Source organism: Emydura macquarii, unplaced genomic scaffold (assembly GCF_026122565.2).
Source record: "Emydura macquarii macquarii isolate MOO-44397 ecotype Brisbane River unplaced genomic scaffold, CSIRO-AGI_Emac_v2 contig_1263, whole genome shotgun sequence".
In the NCBI taxonomy this organism is placed as follows: domain Eukaryota; kingdom Metazoa; phylum Chordata; order Testudines; family Chelidae; genus Emydura; species Emydura macquarii.
Window position 1 is genome coordinate 10,515,809 of NW_027131400.1, and position 25,289 is coordinate 10,541,097.

The window sequence follows — 25,289 nt, forward strand, 5'->3', positions numbered from 1 at the left end:
GGTCCCATTACTAGTTTAAGGGACCACGGATACGGAACATTAGGGGACCCTAAACATTGCAAGGATTCTCCTGGTCCCTCTCAACTTTTTGCCTGTGTTTGACCCCTGCCTTGTTGACTACAGAATATTGCTGCTTATAAAATAGGACACCAGGGTTGGTGAATAAAAGAGAAGAAGCATAGGGTGAGGTGACCACAAGACCAAGGGTTTTTATACAATAATGGTCTAAAAACACCATTGTTAGTTACTGTTTTGGACATTACAGTAGAGTTTTGGTTTTTTAGTAAAGGATAGGTCAAATGGTTTGTTTGGGATGTGGAACATCCTACATCACTAGTAGGTGCAATCTAATGAGATGATTATTGTGAAAATAAGTTTGACAATGATAATGCTTAATGGTATTGATTTTGATACATTGGCGCTTTATGGTAACATTCTCATTGACATCAACCAACCGTATTGTGGGGATTCTGCTGTCCATTTGAGGTTTTCTCCATTTTTGTTTTATAAAACTATTACTCTTTTTGCTGTCATGTTTTTATTGTATACAATGATAAAGTAGGCATTAGCATCTGAGAGTAAAGATGATTTTTCTAAAGTCTCTTTTGGGTGCACGCTTTATAGATAAGTACGGCAGCAGACTGGTAAATGCCAATCATTTTCCTTTAAGAAGCTACATTTCAGTTAACAAAGTTGATAGATTGATTATCTTAATGCAAATTCATGCAACAATGATTTCAGAGCTCACAGATGCTTTCCCTTTAGAAAGAAAGGGGAATCCTCTGCGTATATCAGTCATAGCACATTCATTATAGCAGTAAGAGTTAGTGAATTTTTTTCTTTCACTATAGTATTTTCTTTCACTAGACTTCATCCTTAAATGAATGGTTTAAATCATGGTTTCAGGTCTGATGTGAGGTGTTGCAATGTTCCAGGGCTTCTAGCACGATAAGCGTAAGCTGGAAGAATAGAAAAGAAAACCATTTAAAATAGTAAGACAAGACTATGGGTGCACTCAAAGCATAGAGGGGGAAAATATGAGGTGTTGCAAAATTGAAAAGCTTTTCTCTTTGTTCTTATTGCCCATAAAAGAGACGCTGCAGGATCCTTTTAGGATAGTGGGGATGAGAGGAGTGCATTGATTTCACTATGTGAAAAAAGCATTTGTTAGCTGATCAAATTACGTACATCTTCACTAATTGCAACATTATAAAATTAACAGAGGCCGAGGACTTCTGAAACAAATTTGCCTTTTTTGTCTGGTAAGACTTCTGCTACTATTGAAGTCTGTGGGACTTTTGCTATTGATGTTAGTGAAAGTTGGAACTGGCCCTTAGGCTTTTTAATGCTGTGTGTCGTGCAATATTTGCTGGTGGAGTTCTGTGTCGCTTGGATGCTTCAGTGACTTGAGCCCTATAAATAGCATAGATTGAGAGAGCTCCACATAGTAAGTTCTGATTGTTCATACAAAAGAATAATTCTAACAGTAGATATTACCTTTTTTCATATGTCTTAATGTCCAGTGGTCACTGCAACTCATGACATTTACCGACTGACCATAAAATATTGCATAGTTTTTGTGATGTTACCCTAAAATAGTATGTGGAATTGGAAACAATTTACTGAATAACTTGTGTCAGTACCACACCTTTTGTTGTGTGCTTGTCATTCCACAACAGTGATGGCACATCATATACAATATTGTAGTTTACCTCTGAACAATACATAGAAATTGTACTTAAAATGGGATCTGGATAGCTCAGGGTATTGGTAATGGGCTATGGAATCTTCCAGTTGTAGGTCACTGATTCAAATCTGTCAAGTTAAATAATGGCCAAAAGTCTTTACCATGTGACCATCTGTTTGTGATATGAGATGTTGGATTTAATCTACTTTGTAGTAGATGTGTGGCTATGTCCAAAATCCCACCATCACAATTGGACTAGAACCCATGCTTACAGCTTCAGCAAAGAAACCATGAATGGGAACTGAATTATCCTCTCACTAGACAGGTGGTCCTTCCAGAACTGGGTTGAGAGTTGGTGGTGGAGTGAAATAAGAGGGAGCAGACAGCTCCTCTGTCTCTGCTAAAAGTAGAGGAAAAACTCCCCTCTTCTCCCTGGCTTGGGTAAGTAGTGCAGCCCACAGCTCCCCCTCCTCCTTGAAGTTGTGGTGACAACTTCCCCACCAGTTTCAGTCTACAGGCAGTATGGAAAATTGTGCTTTTGTAGCCACCCATAGTGCCCCATTCTGTGAAAAGAAAACAACTTTAATCTACATGGCACCTAGTCCAACAGTACATTCATTTCAAAAGGAAGTGAAAACATGTCTGCTCCTAAGTGTATTACCTTTTTCAGTGAGGATAATTTGCATAAAATCATTTAAATTGTGTATTTATCTAAACTGACAAGAGGACACCTATCTCAGCAATTTAGGCACCTGTTATCTGAGTACTTCAGGCACCTAAGGGCAGATCTTCAATGAGTGTAAATTGTCATAGCTGCACTGACTTCAATGTACACCATCTAAGGATCTGCCCCCTAGAGTGTTCAGATAGCTCCCAGGAGAGGTGCCTAACTTTAAAAACATGATTAAAGCGGGAAAAAAACAAAAACTTGGTCGACTCCAAATAAAAGTCCTTAACCAACACAACATTCGTTTCTCCAACAAATTGAAGACCTACAATGTAGTGTTCCTAACATCTCTCCTGTATGGTTCTTAGACATACACTCTTTATAGACGGCATATTAAACAGCTTGAGCAATTTCACAAGTGCTCCCTCCACTCAATAATGAGCATTTGCTGGCAGGACAGAGTTACCAGTATTAAGGTCCTTGAGATAGCAAACGCAACCAGCATAGAGGAAATGCTGTTGAGAGCACAACTTAGGTGGATTCGATATGTCAATAGAATGGAATACCTCTGCCTCCCAAAACAGATCCTGTATGGGCAGCTGAAGCAGGGCAAAAAAAAATAAGGGTCGACCACGTAAGCACGTCAAAGATAACTTGAAAAACAGTCTCCAATGGGCTGGCATCAATCTCAGAAAACTCGAGTAAATGGTTCAGAGCAGGACTCACTGGCCATCTCTGACAAGCATGCAACAGGTTAGCATGCAACAGGTTTGACTGGAATTGACTAAATTATCTCCAGGCTGCATGTGAAAGGCGCTACAGAGCTGCATCGTCAAACTTCATGGATACGGACTTCCCATGCCCTCAGTGTGGCTGACTCTGTGCATCAGGGTTTGGACTTCAGAGTCATATGAGTAGCCAGAGATGAGAATTGTGACAATATCATCATCCTCCTCAGCAATGGACTACTACTACTATACTAAAACCCAAAAACTACAACTGATGCTTCAGTAGAGCATAGCTCAGAGCTTCATGAGAAAATATGACAGGAAGCTGATACTCTCAAACAATAGCATCAAAAGAACTATTTAAAGGATATTAGGCAGTAATATACATCTAAAATTTTCCTAATTCTGCAGACTATTAAAAGTATCCTAAACAAAAGTTGTTTGGATCAAAAGTATGCTTAAGGGCATTAAAGAATATAACAGATTTTTTTTTTTGTAAATACTCCTCTGAAGTGTGAAGCATGAACTGTTGTTACAATCACAGCTAAAGTACATCAGTCAGAATTCTTACATACAAACTTTGGGATTCTCAAAGGATATTGATACCTTTGATGTACTTGAAAAGGAAACCATTAAGATTTCAGAGCAGTCTGTAAGATGCTATTGCCAGAGTATTTTTCTTATTATTCCTTTATCCTTTTGGAAGGATATTAGATTTCCAGTAACATTTCTGTGTTTATTTTGTACCATTACTGCAGCAATTCTCTGAAGAATCACTAATAGTGTAATGTGGATTAAGGAAGACCTTTAGAAAGTATTTAAAGGGTAAAATCCCTTTGCCAAACTATTATAAGATTTACACTTGGGGCCAGATCTTCAGCTGGTATAAACTGGCATAGTTCCATTGACTTCAATAGCAGGTGGGGACTCCTGCTTTTAATTAATTAGATGTTCATAATTGTTGGGGAAAAGATAGGGTATCATATATGTCGATCAGCCCTGGGCTTTGAAATACATGCCTCTTTTACTAATTGGAATTCACCTCTCTATAGAGAACCAGCACAAGGGCTAAGCCCTAATTAAAACCTCTGATTATAATTTAAGCGGGGACATAAGTGGTGCATAGCCCACCTCTGGGGGTGTATAAGTGTACCTGTACACACACACACAAAGAGGGTGGATACAATGTTTAGAATGAGTCATAATGTGGCGTTATCTGATGGATATTTTCTGAAATTGGTTTTTATTGCTAATTAAGTTTTAGAGGCACTTTCAGTTATTTTAAATGAATGTTCTATATATATGTATTTTAAATCACGTGTGACAATGGGAAAAATGCCCATTGTCATACATGGATCTTGCTCATCTACATTCTGGGTACACAACCTCTGTTTTCACATCTTTGTTTTTTGCAGGCGGAGGGCTCCAGACTCCAGAGAGAGCTACGAGGATATTTAGCTGCCATCAAAGGTAATTTTTAACGGGCTTAATATTTGTATTTATTTTTTTAACAGTTTTTGTAAAAAGATGTCCAAACAAGCAGGCTGTTCTGAAATTATTTTAAATACACAATGGGAAATCAGAGTGTAGTCATGTGGAATGCCCAACAGACAAGGTCAAGTGAGAGAGACCGTTTTTCCTCATCAGGGTGTCTCATTTTTGATTTGGCGTCTAGAGTAGGCACTGTGGTCTAAGCCCTGAATTTCAGAGTTTGACCCCTGATTGCATGTGTGCAGACTTACATACACATTTTTGCGCACTGTTCCTTATGTAGACAAATGATGTATTTCTCATGTACAAACTCCCATTTGTGCATGTACATCAAACAAAAACAGGGTTTGCACATGTACATTCTATTATTCATCTTCACAAGTGATAGTGCGCCAAAAACGTTATGCACAAATAGAGGCCACTGGTGAACATGCTACCACCTGTGAAGGCTGCACTTGACTTCTGAAGCCATAATGCCTTTCTGCTCAGGCAGTGATTCACTTCCTCTCAATTCCGGTCACTCTGACTCAGGTTCTGAGTCTTTGCATTGAGATTTATCACATCTTTCTGATCTTTAACCTACCAAAGAAAAAATATTTCTTCTTTTGGAATCAAACCCAGACATTAGTTGTTTTTTGTGCTCTCTGAAGAAATTCACTGCATGTCAGCCAAACATCAAGGATAAAGCAAACAGTTGTTTAAATCCTAGTGGACGTGTAAATCCAACCCATTGAACACAGAGAAGTTTCTCTTTTGCAATTGCCTCTTCTAGAAAACCTTTGAAGGTATTTGGGACCTGAATCTCTGGAGACAGAAAAAAAGAAGGAGGCCATTAGGGAGAGGAAAATATTTTCCTGATTTTTTTTTATCTGGCCCCATCCCTAGGCAGCTGTAACACGGACCAGCAAGCAACAGCTCATGAAGGATTTCCTGTTGCAGTTACTCCAAGTCATAATAAAGTTTCAGGAGACATGGATAGGCTAGGCAATTCTTCTTGATGGGAATTACTATACAGGAGTCAAAAGAATGGTTCACATTATTATTTACCATTTATTTTTTATATAATTGTGCAAGGCACTGAACAAAAAAAGTCCTATAACAGGCATGTGAAGTTCCTTGGTATCTGGATCAGAAAAACTATTTTACAGTTGGAAGTATTACAAATTCTGTTTGTTTTTGTTGGGTTTTTTTGACACCTGCCTTATGCAAGTTTTGCATCATCATTACTCAGAGCCCTAGCATTACCAGCCATATATTTAGTGAAAGGTATTATGATGTGGCTTCTTGCTATCCAGATAATCTTTCCTTAATGTAGGCTGATTATTTTCATGGTGCTTTGATTTCTGTGCTGGTGACAACAATCCTCCTCTTTACCTGTATTATTGTTAAATATTTTGCCAGCACTTTCTAACCATGTTAATAGAGAATATGTATACAATGATATAGAATATTGGGGGCAAGAACTGTCTTTTTGTTCTGTTTTTGCACAGCACCTGGCACGATGGGGTTCTGGTCCATGGCTGAGGTTCCTAGATACTATAGCAGTGGTTCCCAACCCGTGGCCTACAGGGTCTGTGGTTCCCATACCACTAGCTGCAGAAAGGAGCTGCTGCCTTAGTACCCAGGTGGAGTGTGTTGCCAATGCAAGCTTCTTGCAGCAGCCAAGGGAATGGGAGATCTGCGCTCCCCTCCCCCTGGCTGTACCCTGGAGCATGGCAAAGTGCTCCACCTGGGTCCCTGCTGGAGCCAGAGGGAGGGGAGCACTGATCTCCCATCCCCCTGGCTGCAAAAGGGAGCTGCAGCAGCTGCATAAGTACCCAGGCGGAGCGCGTTGCCAGTGCAGGCTCCTTGCTGCAGCCGAGGGGATGGGAGATCAGCACTCACCTCCCCTTGGCGGTAGCAGGGAGCATGGCAAAGCACTCCGCCTTGGTCCTTAGGAGCTGGGTCCCTATTGGAGCCAGAGGGAGGGGAGCACTGATCTCCTGCCCCTGGTTGCAGAAGGGAACCACTGCCTGGGGACCCAGGTGGAGTGTATGGTTTCCCTGCTGCATCCAGGGGTACGGGAGATCCTCCTCCCTGAACTCCTTCCCCCTGGCTGCAGTGAGGGGGAAGGTAGCTGCTGGCAGAGACTGGTGGTCCTTCAGGGTTGTAAAAATTATATTTGTGGCCCTCGAGCCAAAAATGTTGGGAACCACTGTGCTATAGTAATACCAATAAAAATAATAATAATTAATAATTAGTTGCATTTAAATGTGTTTCTACAGTCAGGAGATACTGTAGGTTGATTTTTTTGGGTAGAAGCAGAAGTTTGAAATTCTGAGCAGAATTACAGAGCCTGCACCAAGTGCTGCTCTTTAATTATGGATACATTTTTTATGAGAAAGCTGATACCCTCATCAGAACAGTCTACACTGGTAGCTATTTTCAAAGATGTAAGTAAAGCAGACCAGCATCATGAGTCTCAGGAAGTAGGAAATTGGAACATTTAATTTCTAATTAAAAGCATTTTCTCTCTTATTTGACTGTTAACTGCCATGGTATAAACTCTAGTAATGAACTTAATTTTACTCCATGATATTAAAATCCTGGGATTCTAGAAGTTAAGTGTGGAAAAGTCCTAGAAGATCATTGCATGTTTCAAACAATGTGTAGTCAAATGACCATTGTTTAACCATTTTTGTTCATTCATTTTAATGTAAAGAAAAAGATCATTTCTGGATTTTAATAATGCACATTGCTAAAAGAAAAGAGTTTTTTACAGTGTTCATGCTCCTCCTCTACGGTGCTTCTTAAATCTCTTGGCTTTAGCCTATCTGGGCCCTTCTTGTCCCTCCACTGGATCTTGCTTTTTTCTGGTGACCATGGGAAGGAATATGGTATTTGTCTGAAATAAGTGTAAAATATTTGACTGATTTTTATGAGATGCTAATAAGAGAATGCGATACCTCACCTGCATTTCTGTATCATTCTGGCTGCATTTTTACTGCATCTTCAAACTATATTAGTACTGATCATAGAGTAGAGGATTAAGGAAGTGGATATAATTTCCCTGATTCCTATACTTTGTCATCTGATGGCTGTGGTCTTTTCTTCCCTCAAGCCTCTCTAGTAGCATCAGGTGCCTCCAGGCCTCTCTGGGATTTTTGTGTCGCAGTTCTTCAAAAGCCACAGAGAGTTGTAGTTGACACTAATCAGTTTTGATTTTTATGGGCCTGGTTGTTAAATAAATCCTAAATCAACCTCCCTTTTTGCACCCCTAAGTTATTTGCAGAGGCAAACAAAGGCATAAAGATGTTTACCTGCAATTATTTGTGGATGCAAATGGAAGGTATACAAAAGGAGTGCTGGGTCAAGCCCTGAATTTCTTTGATTCTTTGATTGGGCAGGGGAATATCAGCTGATCTTCAGAAGAGGTGTAGGAAAGCTCTCACATTCTGTGGCTGACATATGAGCTTGTATCACACGTTGATACCCAAAACATAAATTACTTAAAACTAATCATTTCATTTCTTAGCATTTGTCTTTTTGGTAAGATTTAGTAATGAATTAGGAAATAATTGAATTATTTAATAACTATACTCTATATAATTCAATTAATTCCTCTGAGAACCTCACATGGAAGAGACCCCTCCCCCCTCTAGTAATAAAATACTATGAGCAAGGCCAGATTGCTCGGCTCAACTCAGGGAACACACATTTCTCATAGATTGGGTAGGACTCTCCATTTGTAACGCTGGGAAGTCAGCTCCAGAATGTGTAGCTCACAAGGAATTAACTGGAGTCCAGAGCCGACAACATAGCAGCCCCATTGCTCTGAACCATATCCATGGCTCTTTGCTGGCCTGGGGCTGCCTGCCTTCACTGATGCTGTGCCATTATGGACTCCGCTGCCCCTGGAAACACCCTTCCATGGGAGCATCACATCTTGCAGGGTCTGTACTGCTTCAGGCTTTATTATGTTTTAAGCTGATTACTCATAAAGTAGGTAGGGACAGAACTTGTTCCCTCCCATCCCTGGGGTGCTGCCTTCAGGCTTTCCCTTCTCCATGTGTGCATCCCTACTCTTGCTATGAGCCCCTGCAAGGTCCATGGAAGGCGGCTTTTCCGCATGGAAAGAGGGCGTGGATTTCATCCATGCGAGGACGTCTGGGGAAAGATACAACTCTCAATAGCTGGCTTATGTAGCACAGAGTCTACAAAGTAATTCAATTATTGCATCATTTCTAGTTATTGAATAGTAAGTGATCCAATTACCAAGAACAAGCAATACTAATTCAAGCAATTGACATTGAATATAAATTACTAACTATTCATCACTGGTACGAATTATTTTACCATTCCTCAGAATTTAAATGGCTTCTTTTGCATATTTTATCTTTCTCAGTGACAGCAGTTAAGAGACAGAGGGAGACAGCACACAGCTTGGGGATGGTACTAATCCTCTTAATTTCAGTATTGAATAACACATAAGAGTTATCAGTACATGACAAATATTGGATGTGAATACAAATAAATAATCCTTGGACATGGTGAGTTCAAGCTAAAATAGTTGTGTGCCCACATACAAATGGGAAGCCACATGTTGAAAGCCTGAACTTAGATCACTGTACATATATACATACACACATAAAGAATATAGCATAAAAACTAAAGTCATGATGCAAGAACCGTAATCATGAGGACAAATTTAGCTCTATGATGCAACTAGGTACAACTCTCATTATCTTAGGCTAGTTCTGAATTTGGTCTATGATGTTTACAGCAATATGGGAAAAGAACAGATTATTAGGCATTAATAATTTTTTTTTCACTTTTCTGGTGTATTTTTGATACAGGTCAAGCATGATAGAGAGTCCTTTACATTTTTTTTTAAACAGAGGTATAACTAAGATTTGCAACATTTAGAAAGTATCTGTCCTTTCTACTACTGCATTAATGGCAAAAATGACTCTCCTGGAAAAAAAATATGAGGATGTCCGGTCACATATGAAACTACTGCATAGTTTTGCAGTTTATCTGTATTAGTCACTGATATATATAAGTTATAGTCTCACTTACTTACCTATTTAGTCACTTTAATAATTGATGCCCTGCATGACCTCTACAGGTTCAGGGTTGGTTTGTTTGGTTTGTGTTTGTTTCCCCCCCCCAAGTTTTACAAATAATGAATGTTGAATTTTGTTATTTATATGCTATTTGCATCTTGTCCATGTATTTATATATATATAATATATATATTTGTTTTATGTGTTTATTTTATGTGTAGATTTTGTATAAAATATAATGTTTAAAAGAAAGTATCTGTCAATACAGATGATCTTATACCCAGCACTGATTTTTGTTTGTACAGTATCATATCTGTGGCTGAGTTGAATGTAAAGTGCAGATAGAGATCAAGAGAAGGACTTTGTTGGTATGTGTGTACTGCAGGAGCATATGTAGTGGGTTTAGTACGCAGTGTGCTCAAGGGCACAAAAGCAGAAGAATGATGTTTCAGAGTTGCTCAAAGTGTGAGTAGAGATGCGTGAGCCTCCCTGATATGTGCATTTTTATTCAGTGAATGGTCAGAACACAGTGTTCTTAAAAGCAACAATGCTGCATCATTTCTTTTTTATTGGCTGAATTGGTTAATTTGTGGCAATAGAAAGAGGATTTGAAATAGAGCCCTACTAAAATTTGAAAATCTTCTTCATTTTGTCTGGCACACTTTAAAGCACATTTTAAAAAAAAATTTCAGAAACACCTTTAAGGTCCAGTGATACATCATTCCTAGCAGGGATCATGTAGCTATATCTAGTGAGGGGAGTGAATTCTATCAGAGGGAGGGAAATCTTCCTTAAGACCTTACCATCAATTTAAACACTTTGGGCTAGATTGTGGCATTAAATAACAGTCCTACATTGGAAGTGGTGCACCGCTCCCGGTCGGAACATTGGGAAAAATGGTACACAGTGTCTCCGATTGCTCTGGGGAAGCACAACCAGTGCGCCACCTTTAAAGTGAGTGCTGTGAGAGTGCCGCTCTGCATTCAGCCAGCTCCACCCGCTGCCACATGGGCAGGATGCTCTCTCCCTTTCCTTGCCCTCTACCCTCTTCCACATATGCCCCTGTTAGCAGTAACAGCTCTGTGGAGCTCTGGCATTCTTTTGTCCCACCCTACTCATATAGTGGCAAAATATCCATGGATTGAAAGGTGGAATATTAAATCTTCTGAATGCAAGAACTCCTACTGTGCTTGACCCATGGATGGGAGGACCGCTGTGCCCCTCCTTCCCTTAAGTTTCCATGTAGAGGCCAGGACTAATCTTTTCTCTTTTTTTCTTTTCTACATAGAAAATCATTTTTTGTAAACAGAAAAGTATTTTGTCATTTTATTTTTAATGCCCTGTGTGCTTTTCAAAGAGTGGATATGGTATGGGAGGGTTGCTGAGCAGGTCACAAAATACCTTCCAGGGAGTTTGGAGGTAACCTCTGTATTTCTTTCCAGAGAAAATAGAAATTTCACTGCTATTCCTCAATTCAGTTAACTAAGGGTTAATTCTAAAGATTACACTTGAGATATTTCCAAAGCAGAGCAGATGTGCTGTAGCAAACAAAGATTTTGGCTGGTGATTTTATATTTTTTTTTGGTAATTAAAAAGCTGGATTTTTTCAAGCATTCTGTTTTGTTGTCATTTGAATTCAGCTCATTTCATCAGGTTTTCTGTAAAAGTTTATATAACATTTGATTCTAATTTTAAAACAAGAAAGCCATAATGTTGGCCTGACACTTAACCTTCTCGCAGGAAGAGTCAGTTCTTCTTCAAGTAGTGTTCCCATGGGTGGTCAGCTCTAGGTGTTGGCACATTCTTGATCGGAGATTTTGTCATCAGTGCCCGACCTGGTCACGCGTGCGCCATCCCCGTTTTGCAACACCATTGGCACCTTTTTTGGCACGCACGACGCGACCCCCTCAGTTCCTTCTCAACCGTCCACGGTCTGAGATGGAACCCTCAGCAGCTCTTCATAGCCCTTTTCAAAAATGGTTAGTAAGTTGTTTTTCCTCATTAAAGTTAGTTAGTTTATCTGTAGTTTAGAGTCATTTACCTCAATCCTTCCCTTACAAAAAAAAAAAGATAATTTCCCTCAGACTTACCTCGTAGTTAATGGTTAATAGGAATATCATGCTGGCTCTCCTGGCTTCAAACGATGTGCCTCATGCAGAGATGCTATGCCAGCTTTGGATGGGCACTCGGAGTGTATTAGATGCCTAGGTGAAGGGCATATCACCCAAAAATGTGTCCACTACAAGAACCTAAAAGCTAGAGCCAGGCGTGACAGGGATCTCCACCTGAAGCTAATACTTATAGAGAGGTCTCTGAGACCTGCCTCAGACCCTCGACAGGATAACAGCTCTCCGGGCAAGTCTCGAAAAAGGCACTCTACCCCACCTGCGATGGAGCAGAGTAAGAGAAGGAGGTCATCGGGAAAGGACAAAGGAGTTGGTACCAAAGAGGCTTTAGCTTCCTTCGGTACACTAACTTCCACAACAAGGAAGGACTCTCACTGCTCCACTAAAGAGCCGAGAGATAAAACAAAGCAACTCCAATCCGATACAGCACTGTCAAAAGTAACGGTCTGCAAAATGGCGGTAACCGTGACAACATCGGCATTGACACAGACCTCTGTGCCAACGAGCAGCACAGCACTGACACATATCAACTCCATGACATTGGCACCGATTGTACCCGTGGTGCCTTTGGTACTGACAACTTTTGAGGCACCAATGGCGCCGACAACATCAGCGATGCCAACAATGCCGACACAAACGTCTGCACTGAGAATTGTCATGGAGCAGACTGTGGCACCGATACCAACGATGTTGCCACCACTGCCAGCCCCATGAAAGCATACTGAAAAGCACAGGCACCATGAGAAGGAGGTGGAATTCTTAGCATCCTCCCCACTATTATCACTATACGGGACTGACGCCTTCGAGTGCAATTCAGTCAGGAGGACTCCGTTTCCCCTATCTCCTTCTCCAGTGATGAGGACTGTGAAGGTGAACAGGCTACCTTTTCACCTCAACAACCATCACCTAGGAGATACCCAACTAAACTGCCCACATTCTGGACGTCCATCATACCCATGGCCTGGACCCCCATGGTTCACTCCACCAGTCCCGTACTGCATGCACTGGCCAGGATGGGACACCTGGTTTGCTTATTCCACACCACACAGTAGACAATCAACCTCCCAGAGATACAGGAAAAGGTCACACTACTGACCTCGTCCAACAGGACCTGAAACACCGGACCTACCCAAGAACAGGAGGACATTGAAGAGCAAGAGAACTCCATTGGCTCACAACTCATCTTCACCAGATGGGGCCATATTTCTCCACCTCCTACGACTGCAGACAATTTTAAGCAGTTTCAGGAGTTGGTTAAGAGGGTAACTGACAACTTGGAGATTCCACTCCAGGAGGTGGCAGCTTCACAACACAAACTATTGAGACCACACTAAAATTGAGGGTAGGAAATTACACTGCATTATTGCCAAATTATGAGCACAGCAATCATATGAAGATATTCCAATTTATTGATTGCATCCCTGAGGACAGAAAACAACAGTTTGTCCCTCATAAAAGAAGGACAGTTGGTTGTGAGAACCGTGTTGCAGGCTTCCCTCGACGTTGCGGACACAGCAGCTAGAACAGTGGCAACTGCATTTGTCATGCACAGGACGTCATGGCTCCACTCCGCTGCACTTCCTAAACAACTCCGGGTGACAATTGAGGATCTTCCCTTTGATAAAGCAAAGCTCTTCGTAGATAAGACCGATGATGTTATGCACACCATGAAGGATTCTAGGGCCATGCTCCGCATGCTCAGAATCTACACACCTGCAACAAGAAGGAAAACCTTCATGTACCAACCATATAACTCTAAGTATCAACATTACCAGTAAAACAGATGGTATGAGCAACCACACTCCAGACAAAGGCTGCAGCACTGCTGGCAGACAAATCAACAGCCATCAACACCTCAGGCTGCTCCTCCTAAACAACAATTTTGACAATTTGGTCAGGCGTCTGCACCACACCTACTTGCCACAGCCCATAACATCCCCCATCTTGTTCAAACAGTGCCTATGCCCCTTTTACCATCACTGGGCAAGCATAACAGTGGACAAATGGGTACTAGAAATTATCCGCTTTGGGTATACTATCTCTTTTACCTCCATGCCTACAATCCAAACCCCCTTCCCCATCCATCTTCAGGGACCCATCTCACGAGCATCTTGTGCAACAGGAGGTAGAACATTTACTCCAGATAGGTGCCATAGAGTATGTCCCTTACTAACATAGAGGCAGAGGCTTCCTCACCCAAAAGAAAACCAGAGGCTGGAGACTCATTTTGGACTTAAGAAAACTGAATAGGTTCATAAGGATAAAGAAATTCAGGATGGTCACTCTGGCTACCATATTACCAGTTCTGGAAAAGGGGGATTTGTTTGCAGCCCTCGACCTTCAGGATGCATATTTCCACATTACCATTCACACAGAAGACTCCTAAGATTCACACTAGGCAACAACCACTATCAATATGCAGTGTTACCCTTCAGCTTTTGTACTGCTCCAAGGGTCTTCTCCAAGATACTTGCCGTCATAGCTGCCTACCTTCGCAGACTAGGGATTACTATATTCCCCTACCTGGACGATTGCCTGGTAAGAGCACGTACATACATGGAGACGATTCAAGCAATCCACACAGGCAAGCCTTACACAAAAATGTGGTAATGCCAAAAAAGATCAAGCAATTGTTAAAATGGTGGACACAGCCCAGAAATCTTCTATCAGGGATTCCATTCATAAGGGAAACCCTCTCCATCATGATCACTACAGATGAATCATTAATTGGATGGGGAGCACACCTACAAGAACACACCGTTCAAGGAAAATGGTCAATACAGGAAAGCAAATTGTATATAAACCTGCTGGAATTACACATGTCAATGAAGGTATCCTTTCCAGTAGCAATTATGTTGGCATGACACATAAGTGAGCTCGCAGCACTTATGGCCCATCCACTGTACACAGTATTTCATAAAGATAAAGTCCCTTACAACCTCATCCAAAATTTCTCCCCAAAGTGTCATCAGCATTCCACCATAACCAAAGCATTCATTTACCTATGTTTTATCCGAAACCCCACGCTAATACATGGGATGCGGCCCTCCATATGCTGGATGGCAGACAAGCCATCACATTTTACCTAGAAAGAACAAAACCCTTTAGGAAATCTCCCAAACTTTTTGTGTCCATTACAGAACACTCTAAAAGCGATGCCATATCCACCCAAAGGCTATCAAAGTGGGTTTCCAGCTGCATCCGAACATCCTGCACGCATTCAGGGATAACACCACCCCAAACGGTCAGGACACATTCGACTAGATCAATGTCTACATTTGCAGCCTTCTTGCATAACGTGCCAATCACAGAAATATGCAAAGCAGCTACCTTGGCTTCGACCCACACTTTCATAAAACATTATGCAATCGATCAGGCATCAAGACAGCAATCGGACTTTCAGTACTCTCATCCATTCAACCTAACAACTCCGAAATTCCCTCCACTAGTTGAGGGCACTGCTCGAGAGTCACCTGGAGTGAAGCACCCACAGGGACACTACTCGAAGAAGAAAAGAGGTTTACTCACCTTGTGCAGTAACTAATGTTCTTCGAGATGTGTGTCCCTGTGGGTGCTCCACTACCCAGCCTCCTCCCCTCTACTTCGGAGTCGAGCGTGGCAGTTCTTCAGTAGAGAAGGAACAAAGGGGGTCAGGTTGCACGCACCAAAAAGGGCTCCAACAGCACCGTGAGATGGGGATGGCACATGCGTGACCCGGACGGACATTTTGACATAATCTCCGATCAAGGAAGCAAGGATGCGCCAATACCTGTATTGGAGCACCCACAGGGACACATCTCGAAGAACATCAGTTACTGCACAAGGTGAGTAACCCTCTTTTCACTTCTGCAGATATTGGATGAAATTCTGGCCCCATTGAAATCCGTGGCAACACTTTCATCTACATCAGTCAGATCAGGTTTTTACGCATTAGGTTTGATTCTCCTCTCACTCACAGCAGGTTTAGACTGATGTTACTTGTCCTCACTTCAGTGGCATTACACCTTACTTATATCAATGTAAGTGAGAAGAAAATCAGACCTTTTGTATATTACAGAGTGATTAAAAATGGTCCAGCTAGTCTACTATCCTCTCAGCAACCAGTGCTTCAGAGGAGAGTATAAGAATCTTATTGTTACAGAGAAGTACTGGGATAGATTGTATGGCCACTAGTCTGTTGTGTGTGTACCCAATCGCTGGATCTCATGTGCTTTCAAGCCAACTGGGTCTGGACAGAATATATTCACTGTTTCACTGAGCTTGTTAGGCACATTCCCAGGCTCAGACCCTTTGCTGATTCCTTCTTTGGGACATGGAACTACAATCCAGCTACCCTAGTCCCTGAAACCAGTGACTCAAACCACCAAGCCCCCAAGTTCTAGTCACTTCCACAAACTCCCCAAGAGCTCTGCTGAGGCTATGGTCTTGTTGAGCTTCTTGTTTAACCCCTTCAGGGACAATGTGGCAAGAAAGCAAGGAACAAGGTTTAGCAAAAGAATTTCTTAATCAAAGTCACCTTACTCTTGAAAACACTCAACAGTTACAGATTTTAAAACGACAAAAGTTTTTGGGGTATTCCTGCCCCAGACTGATCCATCTCTCCCCTTCTGCGAGTCACTGTTTCAGACTAGGCAGAGTCCCTCCTGCCCTCTCTCTCTCTCCTGCACATCCTGCTTATGTGTTATAGTGGTTGGCCTCTTGCACAGAGCAGCACGCTCTCTTGAACAGTGTCTCTGCCTGCTTGACATGTGCTCTCCTGGCATACTTCAACACTCTCCCCCATTCTTGCTGGCACCACCTAGAAAAATATTGTTCCATAGGGGTGGGCCAGTAGCTGAGAGTCATTCAAACTTGCTAGCTCCAGATTGCCATTTTGATGGCTTCTCAGTGATAGTCGGTCAACAAATTGTCACATGCTTTTTCTGTGCAGGGCCGCTTTCTAGAGTGTAATTCAGTACAAATTTAGACACATGTTCAGTACATAATACAAAACGAAGTTCATAATCCTATACAAAGATACCCCCATTCTCTCACACTCATAATAGATAATTGTGGAATAACCTGCCTATAGAGGAAATTTCTTGTTAACTCCATGTAGTTAGTGGCTGGTTTATGCCATGAACATGAAGGTTTTTTTTTATTTAAACTGTTTGAAAGCTACATTCTTACCACACCAAAGGAGCATTATGAGCATTATATAGAAGAATAAAAATGGGAGTAAATAAAGATTTGACCCACTGTTCCCTGTGTTGTGTAGAATAATATATTGTTTTTCTACAAAATCTTAGGTATGCAAGAGGCCTCTAAGAAGCTTACAGAGTCTCTTCATGAAGTATATGAACCAGAATGGTATGGCCGTGAAGATGTGAAAATGGTTGGAGAGGTAAGAGGTGTGAATGTGAAGAAGCATCATGGTTGAGAATAGATTCACCTGAATCAAAGAATGGAAATATCAAACTTAAGTCCCTATGTTCTTCATTTACTGCACTAATTTATTGATGCAGAATGTAATTTCATGGCTCCTAGAGAGTATCTTATGATAATTAGAGAACACTCCATGCACAATATTTACATCATAATGCAGTCATAGATATAGATATAGCTTTATATTTTTTAAATAATTATTTTTATTTTTAAAATAAAAATGTTGACATTCTAAACCATTATGCATAATGGCCTTTACTCTCATCTCACTCGCTAATTTAAAACCCATGTAATTCTATTAACTTCTGTGGAGTTACTCCAGATTTATTTCAGTGTCCTGGAAGTGAGAGAAGACTCAGGCTTAATGACAGTTATTTGACAAGATATTGCGAGGCATCTTATATGCACAATTATAGGATTTAGAATGTTTATGATCATCCTGTAATATTTTATAATAATGGTAGGGACTAATTATAGTAAAAAGAATACCTGATTGCATACTGACTGTTCTCTAGCCAGAGTCTGTTCTCATTTACAGTGATGCAAGTCTGGAGAGTTACTCCAGATTTACAACACTGTGGGAGTAAAAAATGAGCTTTTTATCTTTGGACCAGGCCTTGTGCTGGTGTTGTCATTAAATTTTTTTCTTTATGGTGTAATAAATATTAGGAGCCAAAGTAGGACCTACTGTAAGCATGTTTAAATCCCGAGGAAATCTATGGACAAATTTATTGATGACGAGGGTGTAAATTGATCAGAAAACTGACGTAAATTATAATCTAATGTAATTTGTACTGATTTGGCATTAAGCATTGGAGCTGTAGCAGGAAAAACAAATAAAAAGGACTGTTAGATAAAACAGCCTTCCCAAACTCTCTTGTTAATAGCTTTTCCTGCTATTCTCCTCCCATTTTCCTCCCTGCCAATTGAATATAAGTTACATTTGTTTTGTACACACACAGAATGCCAAATCAGTGTAAGTTACACTACTTCTCTGCTTATATCGACTTCAATTCATTGTCTGAACAACTTACATCTGATTTATAGCTTATATTACCATTTACATCATTGCTAATTTTGGCCTTCGGGATGAAATCTTTTCTCATAAATACTGTGGTAAATCCAAAGTATTCGCACTGATTCTAGAAGAGTTACTCTGGGTTCACAGTGTGATGGATCTGCTAAGCAGGTGACTATAACTCCCATCAGTCCCCCTCCCACTGCATTTCCCTTTCCCCTGGCAAAGTAAGGGGGAAAGATCTTGAACCAGGAGCTGTCTGGGCTCTGCTGGGAGGCAGCAGCCCCATGGCAAGAAGGGAATTGCAGAGAAGCTGAGTTCAGAGCAGCTTCCCCAAGAACTACATACAGAGCTGCGTGGAACAGACTGTGTCTTCCAACATTACAGCCAGAAGCAGGTTAGTGTGGGACGTATGGGGGAGCAGCAGCAGCTGGGCAGGAAGTCAGTGCAGAAGAACCTCAAGGAGGGAGACTCATTGAGACTAGCCTGGAAACCTGCAAGCTCCTGTTTTCTTGAATGGAAATGGGACTGGAAAGGGCACCTCAGGTGCTAGGAATGGAGAGCCCTGACTCTCAATTGGACTGTCCCAGGGACCCAAATAAGAACCACTGTGGTTCACTTTGAACCGTGACTGTTTAAGCGTCTATACCTAGGGTATTTGCAAACATTTCCTTGCCTGACAGCCCTGTAAAATACCCATTCACTTGCCATATGTCTGAGTGGTTATTGAGTCCCACCAGAACTAACACCTACAAGGCCTAGGTGCTGAGCAGGCACAGTGCTTGCCTCTGAGTCATGGTGCATCTGGCATGCCACTGGAACCTTAAGGACTTGGTGTACTCCAGTCATGAGCAACCACAATAATTACACTGGTGTTGGAAATGGGATTCCAAATGGCAAATTTGGCTGGCAGGTTGTAAAGGGCAGGTGCCATAGGTAAGAGGGCTGTTTGGTGGGTAGAAGTGAACAACCCTGATCTAAGTTTTCTCCTGAGCTCCAAGAGTGGAAATAGACAGGGAAGTGCTGTTGGGAAGGGGTGATGTGAGTTGTAGTCCCCTGTTAAGCGAATCCATCACACACTGGTGTAGATCCAAAGTATTCCCACTGATTTAAGAAGAGTAACCCTGGATTCACAGTAGTCTACCTCAGAACAGAATCTGGTATTGGTCTCTATGACATGCAGGAAAAATTTTACGTCTCCTGTCCTGTGTGAATACTGTCTCAAACAGGGTAGCACATGACACACTACAGTCTGTACAGCTAAGCCTTTTCCAATTTAAATCTGAAGTTTGGATGTGATGTTATAGATTTATGCATTGCAGAAAATACAATTTAGGAGAATAAGCTTACCTTGTCAAGTCCATAGGCAATTATTCCTAAATAGCTCCATCTAAATGACCTTGATCTTTATGTTAGGAGAGAAAGTGATTTGAGGCACTAATCATTTATTCACCAAGTGCTTTTCAGTCCCATTAACTTTTTGAAAACCTTCAAGATTTTAATTTATCTAAAATGCGTCTGCAAATTATTTTCAAATGCCAATGTACCATAATTGCTATTGCTTGCTATGATCCAATGCTTGCTGATTTTTACGCAACTATAATTAAATATTGTGTTAATAAATATGGACTTTTAAAGTGTGATTAATGGGTTGTAGTAAGAGTATTATTCATTAGAGTCTGCAATTGAGATAGGAAATAGATTAAATAAATACTGGCATCTTATGTCATACTACATTTACAGTATGTCTTATGGCACAGAATGAGTAAACTGTCACTAGAAAATAACCTTGAGGACTGCTGCTTGCCCATGGAAATTCAGTGGTCCTATAGGGCACTGGTTCTCAACCTTTCCCATACTAGGAACCCCCCAAAACTTCCCTCTTATTTAGGTGAAATCTAGCAGGGATCCCTCTCCCATTTAGAAACATGATAATAATAGGGTGACGTGACCCCCTAATACCTGTTCATGTCCCCAGATTGAGAACCCAGTCCCAGAGGATTTTAAGAAGGGCACTGTTGGTCTAGCAGCAGCAGAACTTTGCATCTGGCATGGACTGTCCCTTCTTTCTCCATAGATACTCCTAATCAGTCCGACTACATTAACATGCTCAATGACAGGAGAATTCCAATGAGCATGTTCTGGCAGTTCCCCCATGACTTAACATGGGAGTGAGCTATCCCACAGCTGATGCAAAGAATGGATGTCTTTTTGTCTATTGGGGTAGCAGTGGTTCATATCCTGAATCCAAATTCTCTGATATACAGATCCGCTGAGTTCTGTGAGGTAGACTTATTTATGCCAGCCATTTGCCTTCAAAATGCTCTATTAATGATAGGCAGAGAGAAACAAATATGAGAAACATATATGATCTCTCCTGATCTGGAAGGATACTCAACCAGAAAACAACTGTTAAAATAAAATAAACCCAAATTCTCCATTGTCCATAAATATTACTGAAAAAATCAAAGCTGGGGATACAAATCCCTCTAATGGATGAAGGAACTACCCTTTATTCATTTTGTTTTCTTTTGGTTTTAGTTGTTTTTTGCTGCTCATTAGAGGAAAGGCTATGATGTACATATCAGTGAACCTATTTATAGGTGGGAAATAGGGTAACTTCAGTTTTGGGATTCCCAGCCCGCTAGAATTAGTAGTAATCCTGCATAGCTTGAATTCATGACCTTCCAAGACTGCTACTACTTTGAAGACTGCAAAATTTTTGAATCGAGGGAAATCTATTCTATTGTAAATTAACACTCACGTTGGAGTTGTAGCTTTTTTTGGATCCATTTCACAACTAAATTCTGATTTTTGCAGGAAGAATATAATAGGTTTCCAGGCGAATTAAGCTTTGCCATTTACATAAGTGTTTCCCCTAAGTTATGAGCGGAATTTAAGTGATTTTCAATGGTGTTTCTCTGTATCTCATCTCTTTCTTTACAGAAATGTGATGTACTCTGGGAAGACTTTCATCAAAAACTGGTGGATGGGTCATTGCTGACTCTGGATACATACCTGGGACAATTTCCTGATATCAAAGTACAGTAATGCATTTCTATCCAGGGAAGAATTAAAAGGTTACCAATTACTATTGAGAATTAAAAGGTTACCAATTATTATTACTACAGCCATGAGAGAAATGAAATAAAGAATATACAGAAAGCCAGTTCTCATGTGGAATGTAATATCTAATTCTGTAAGCAAATTCCATTCATAGTATATGCTATTTTCCTGAATGAACAAAATTAAGTATACTGCAGAAGCAGTAACTTGATTTTCTTAAATTGCCCTTTGTGTATCAGACTTTTTATATAGGACTTTTCTGCTCCCACTGAAGTCAGTGGCATAACTAACACTGACTTCAGAAGTGCTGGATCAAGCACTTGAGCCCAAAGTTCTACAGCAGAATTATTAGGATAAGAAGAGCTCTGTCGTGATTCTTTTCTTGGTTAGATGCACCTCTGGATGTTTAAAAGTCACTTGTTGTCTTTGTTCAATTTGAAGCAATAAATGGTTTCTGTGATTTGATCAATCACAAAATCTTTGTAATAAATCTCAGTAGAGATTACTATTGTACAAATCATAACATGCACTCCCCAATCCCCTTTTAATTCTGTCTTCCTCGTAAGAATTTCAAAGTACCATGCACCTGATTTCTCTGAAATTTCAATGTAAACTCCAGATGGAGCAAAACACGTAAGCATGAAGCTTAATGTTTGAAAATAATGGGACTATTCACATGCTTAAAGTTAATCATAGACTTAAGTACCTTGTTGGTTTTGGGCCTTGGAGCATGGCTGTGATGATCAACAATGCGCAGTGGAGAAGTAAAAAATAATTACATGACTAAAGAAGAGTTGGGACTTGAAGGAAAACAACAAGAGTATGAGGAAAGGGAATATTATAACTGGATGATACAGTACATTTTCAAAGCAATCCTGACTCACTTTTAGTTGCCAGCTAGATGCCACTCTTAGGATACTTATTTCAAAGCATCAAAAAAAGATTCCAGCTTTGTTCGAAAGGTTAGAAATGTTCAATTTCTACAGGCTGTGATTGACTGAAATTTAAGGTTAGCCTTTTGTAGCATTGACAGCTGAATTACACATTAAAACAAGACTCAGTTAAAGCCAGTCAGGGTTGGCTGCAGCTCTGGGTGGCACATGCTAAAGATATGTGTTCTGATATTTCAAGATATGCTGGGATCAGCTTCATTTTCACCACAAAATGCTACTGAGGTGATAAGGATATCAAGATGTATTGAAACTGGGAATTTAACGGCATTCGGAACAATCTTTGTAATCAAACAACATCCCCAATCACTGCAGAATACTTCTGAGATGTTCCTGATACATTGCCTTCATGGGTACCAACCAAAGCTGTAGTCAGCCCATGTTAACACATTCCATTTTAAAAGCCATATCCAGATGGATGGTTTCAAAGACTGGTAATTGGAACTCAAGCCTTCTGGGCCAAATTCACCAGTGGGGTGACTGACTGAGGTGCAGCCAGTCATGCCTGTGATGAATTTAGTCATTTTGCTTCTGTGCTGCTGGTTTGAATCAGGCCTTTGCTGATAGTGACTCTAATAATAATCATCTGATGGCTGTTCAGTGGCCTATTTGAAAGGAAAAGGTGGTCTCCATGACTTCCTATAAGACAGGTGTCCATATTGCAAAAATCACCACCCATAACTGGAAAGATTATTTAGTCTCATTTGAGACATGGGGCAGATCCTTTGATATGCTGGGTCAACTTTACACCTCCTCATTGGTGCAAAGCTGCTCTGAAGTCATTTTAGCCTGCCACTAGAGGATTCCAGTAGTACTGGGGCACAGAGCCAGCTTAGTGACTTCTTCAGCACTCCCCAGGCTGCTGACATATGAAAAACAACCAGGGAAAAAGGGACATGGCCACAGCTTCCTTATGAAGGGATGACCTTCAGCTGTGAGTAAGGGTTGCACATTCAGCCCCTGTTATAATTAATACCTGGGACTACGTTAGCACCAGGACAACCCTAGGGTCATGGGTGCTCAGGGGTGACGTAAAGTCCTGCTCCTGAGCTCTGCCGAGTTCTCTTTGGCTGCAGCCAGGATCTGGTCCACAATATACAAAAGGAAGTTTATATACAATATGCATAATTGTAATGTCAGCAATTTTCCAAGACATCTTTTAGCATAGAATCATAGCCTCGTAGGACTAGAAGGGACCTCGAGAGGTCATCTAGTCCAGTCCCCTGCATTTATGACTGGACCAAGCATTATCTAGACCATCCCTGACGGGTGTTTGTCTATCCTGCTCTTAAAAATCGCCAATGATGGAGATTCCACAACCTCCCTAGGCAATTTATTCCAGTACTTAACTACCCTGACAACCGCTCTTGCTGCAATTTAAGCCCATTGCTTCTTGTCCTATCCTCAGAGATTAATGAGAACAATTTTTCTCCCTTCTCCTTGTAACAACTTTTTATGTACTTGAAAACTGTTATCTTGACAACCTCAGTCTTCTCTTCTCCAGACTAAATAAACCCAATTTTTTCAATCTTCCTTTATAGGTCATGTTTTCTAGAACTTTAGTCATTTTTGTTGCTCTCCTCTGGACTTTCTCCAATTTGTCCATATCTTTCCTGAAATGGGGCACTCTGAACTAGACACAATATTCCAGATGAGGTCTAATCTGCCTGGAGTGGAGTGGAAGAATTACGTCTCGTGTCTTGCTTACAACACTCCTGCTAATACATCTCAGAATGATGTTTGCTTTTTTTGTAACAGTGTTACACTGTTGACTCATATTTAGCTTGTGATCCACTATGACCCCCAGATCCCTTTCTGCATTACTCCTTCCTAGGCAGTCATTTCCCATTGTATGTGTGCAACTTATTGTTCCTTCCAAAGTGGAGTACTTTGCATTTGTCCTTATTGAATTTCATCCTATTTACTTCAGGACATTTCTCCAGTTTGTCCAGATCATTTTGAATTTTAATCCTATCCTCTAAAGCACTTGCAACCCCTCCCAGCTTGATATCATCCCCAAACTTTATAAGTGTACTGTCTATGCCATTATCATAATAGCAATATGAGAGGTTCTATGATACCTACAGTAGCTTAGTTGGAATTCCCATTATATATTGTCATAATTAAATGTATTAGTTATATATTCAAAGAAGTCATACCGAGAAGTGTCTTTTCAGCATTTTTCCCAACTTAAAAATGTTATATATATTACTAATTAAATTCACAAACTGTGTAATCTGAAAGGGAAGATTAATTTGTGATACCATTATAACTTAATGAGTCCATTCACTGCTGGAAATAAAGATGTGTCTGTACATGTATTATAAAATTGATATGTGAGGTCCCAGTCCTGCAAGCTCTCCACATGCAGATCTCTTGTCACGCCCTTAATTCTCAATAAATAGGGATATGGATATGGCCATGCAACATCTTGGCAGATGAAAGGAAACACAACGAATCAGTCAGTTCGTGGTGTGTGGCAGTAGTATGGGAGACGAGCCCAATGTGCGAGCGGCAGACCTTTCCACAGTGGCTACAAGTCCACTCGCCAGATGGAGGTTGGAGCACACTTTATTTCCTGACTCACCTGCGGGCCTCAGCCTGGGCTTTCTCCATGATGACTGCACCAGCCTTGACCTGGCTTCTCCAGACTGAGTGGTTGTGGGCAGGGCTCTCCCGGTTATCAGTGGGAATGCTGAATTTCTTGAGACCCTGCTTGACTTTGTTGCTGTATCGGAGCTTTGGCTGCCTTCTGCATCACAGATAGTTCTTGAGTTGGCCATAAAGCACAACCTTTGACAGACAGTCTTGAGGCATGCGCTCCATGTTTCCCAGCCAGTGAAGCCTGTGAGCATCCACCATAGTCTGCATAGACTGTAGGCTGGTTCTCTCAAGGATCTCATTGTTAGTGATCCATTGGTCCCAAGGATTTTTCTGAGACAGCGAAGGTGGAAGCTGTTCAATCTCTGCTCCTGCCTGGAGTACATGACCAGCTGTAAAGGAGAGTACTGAGGACACAAACCTGATAAATGGACACTTTTGTATTCAGGATTAGCAGCTTGTTTTCCAAAGGTGACAGAGGAGGCT

The 25,289-nt window shown here is 41.0% G+C and overlaps 1 protein-coding gene across 3 annotated transcripts in view; it reads left to right on the forward strand.

The window, feature by feature from the left end:
• The window catches only part of AMPH (amphiphysin), a 163,792-nt gene that overhangs the window by 77,284 nt on the left and 61,219 nt on the right, over nucleotides 1-25,289 (forward strand). For all 3 annotated transcript variants that reach the window (XM_067550403.1, XM_067550404.1, XM_067550405.1), the window contains exons 3-5: nucleotides 4,498-4,552; nucleotides 17,033-17,127; nucleotides 21,133-21,228. In XM_067550403.1, coding sequence (XP_067406504.1) covers nucleotides 4,498-4,552; nucleotides 17,033-17,127; nucleotides 21,133-21,228 — 246 coding nt within the window. The remainder of the gene's footprint in view (nucleotides 1-4,497; nucleotides 4,553-17,032; nucleotides 17,128-21,132; nucleotides 21,229-25,289) is intronic.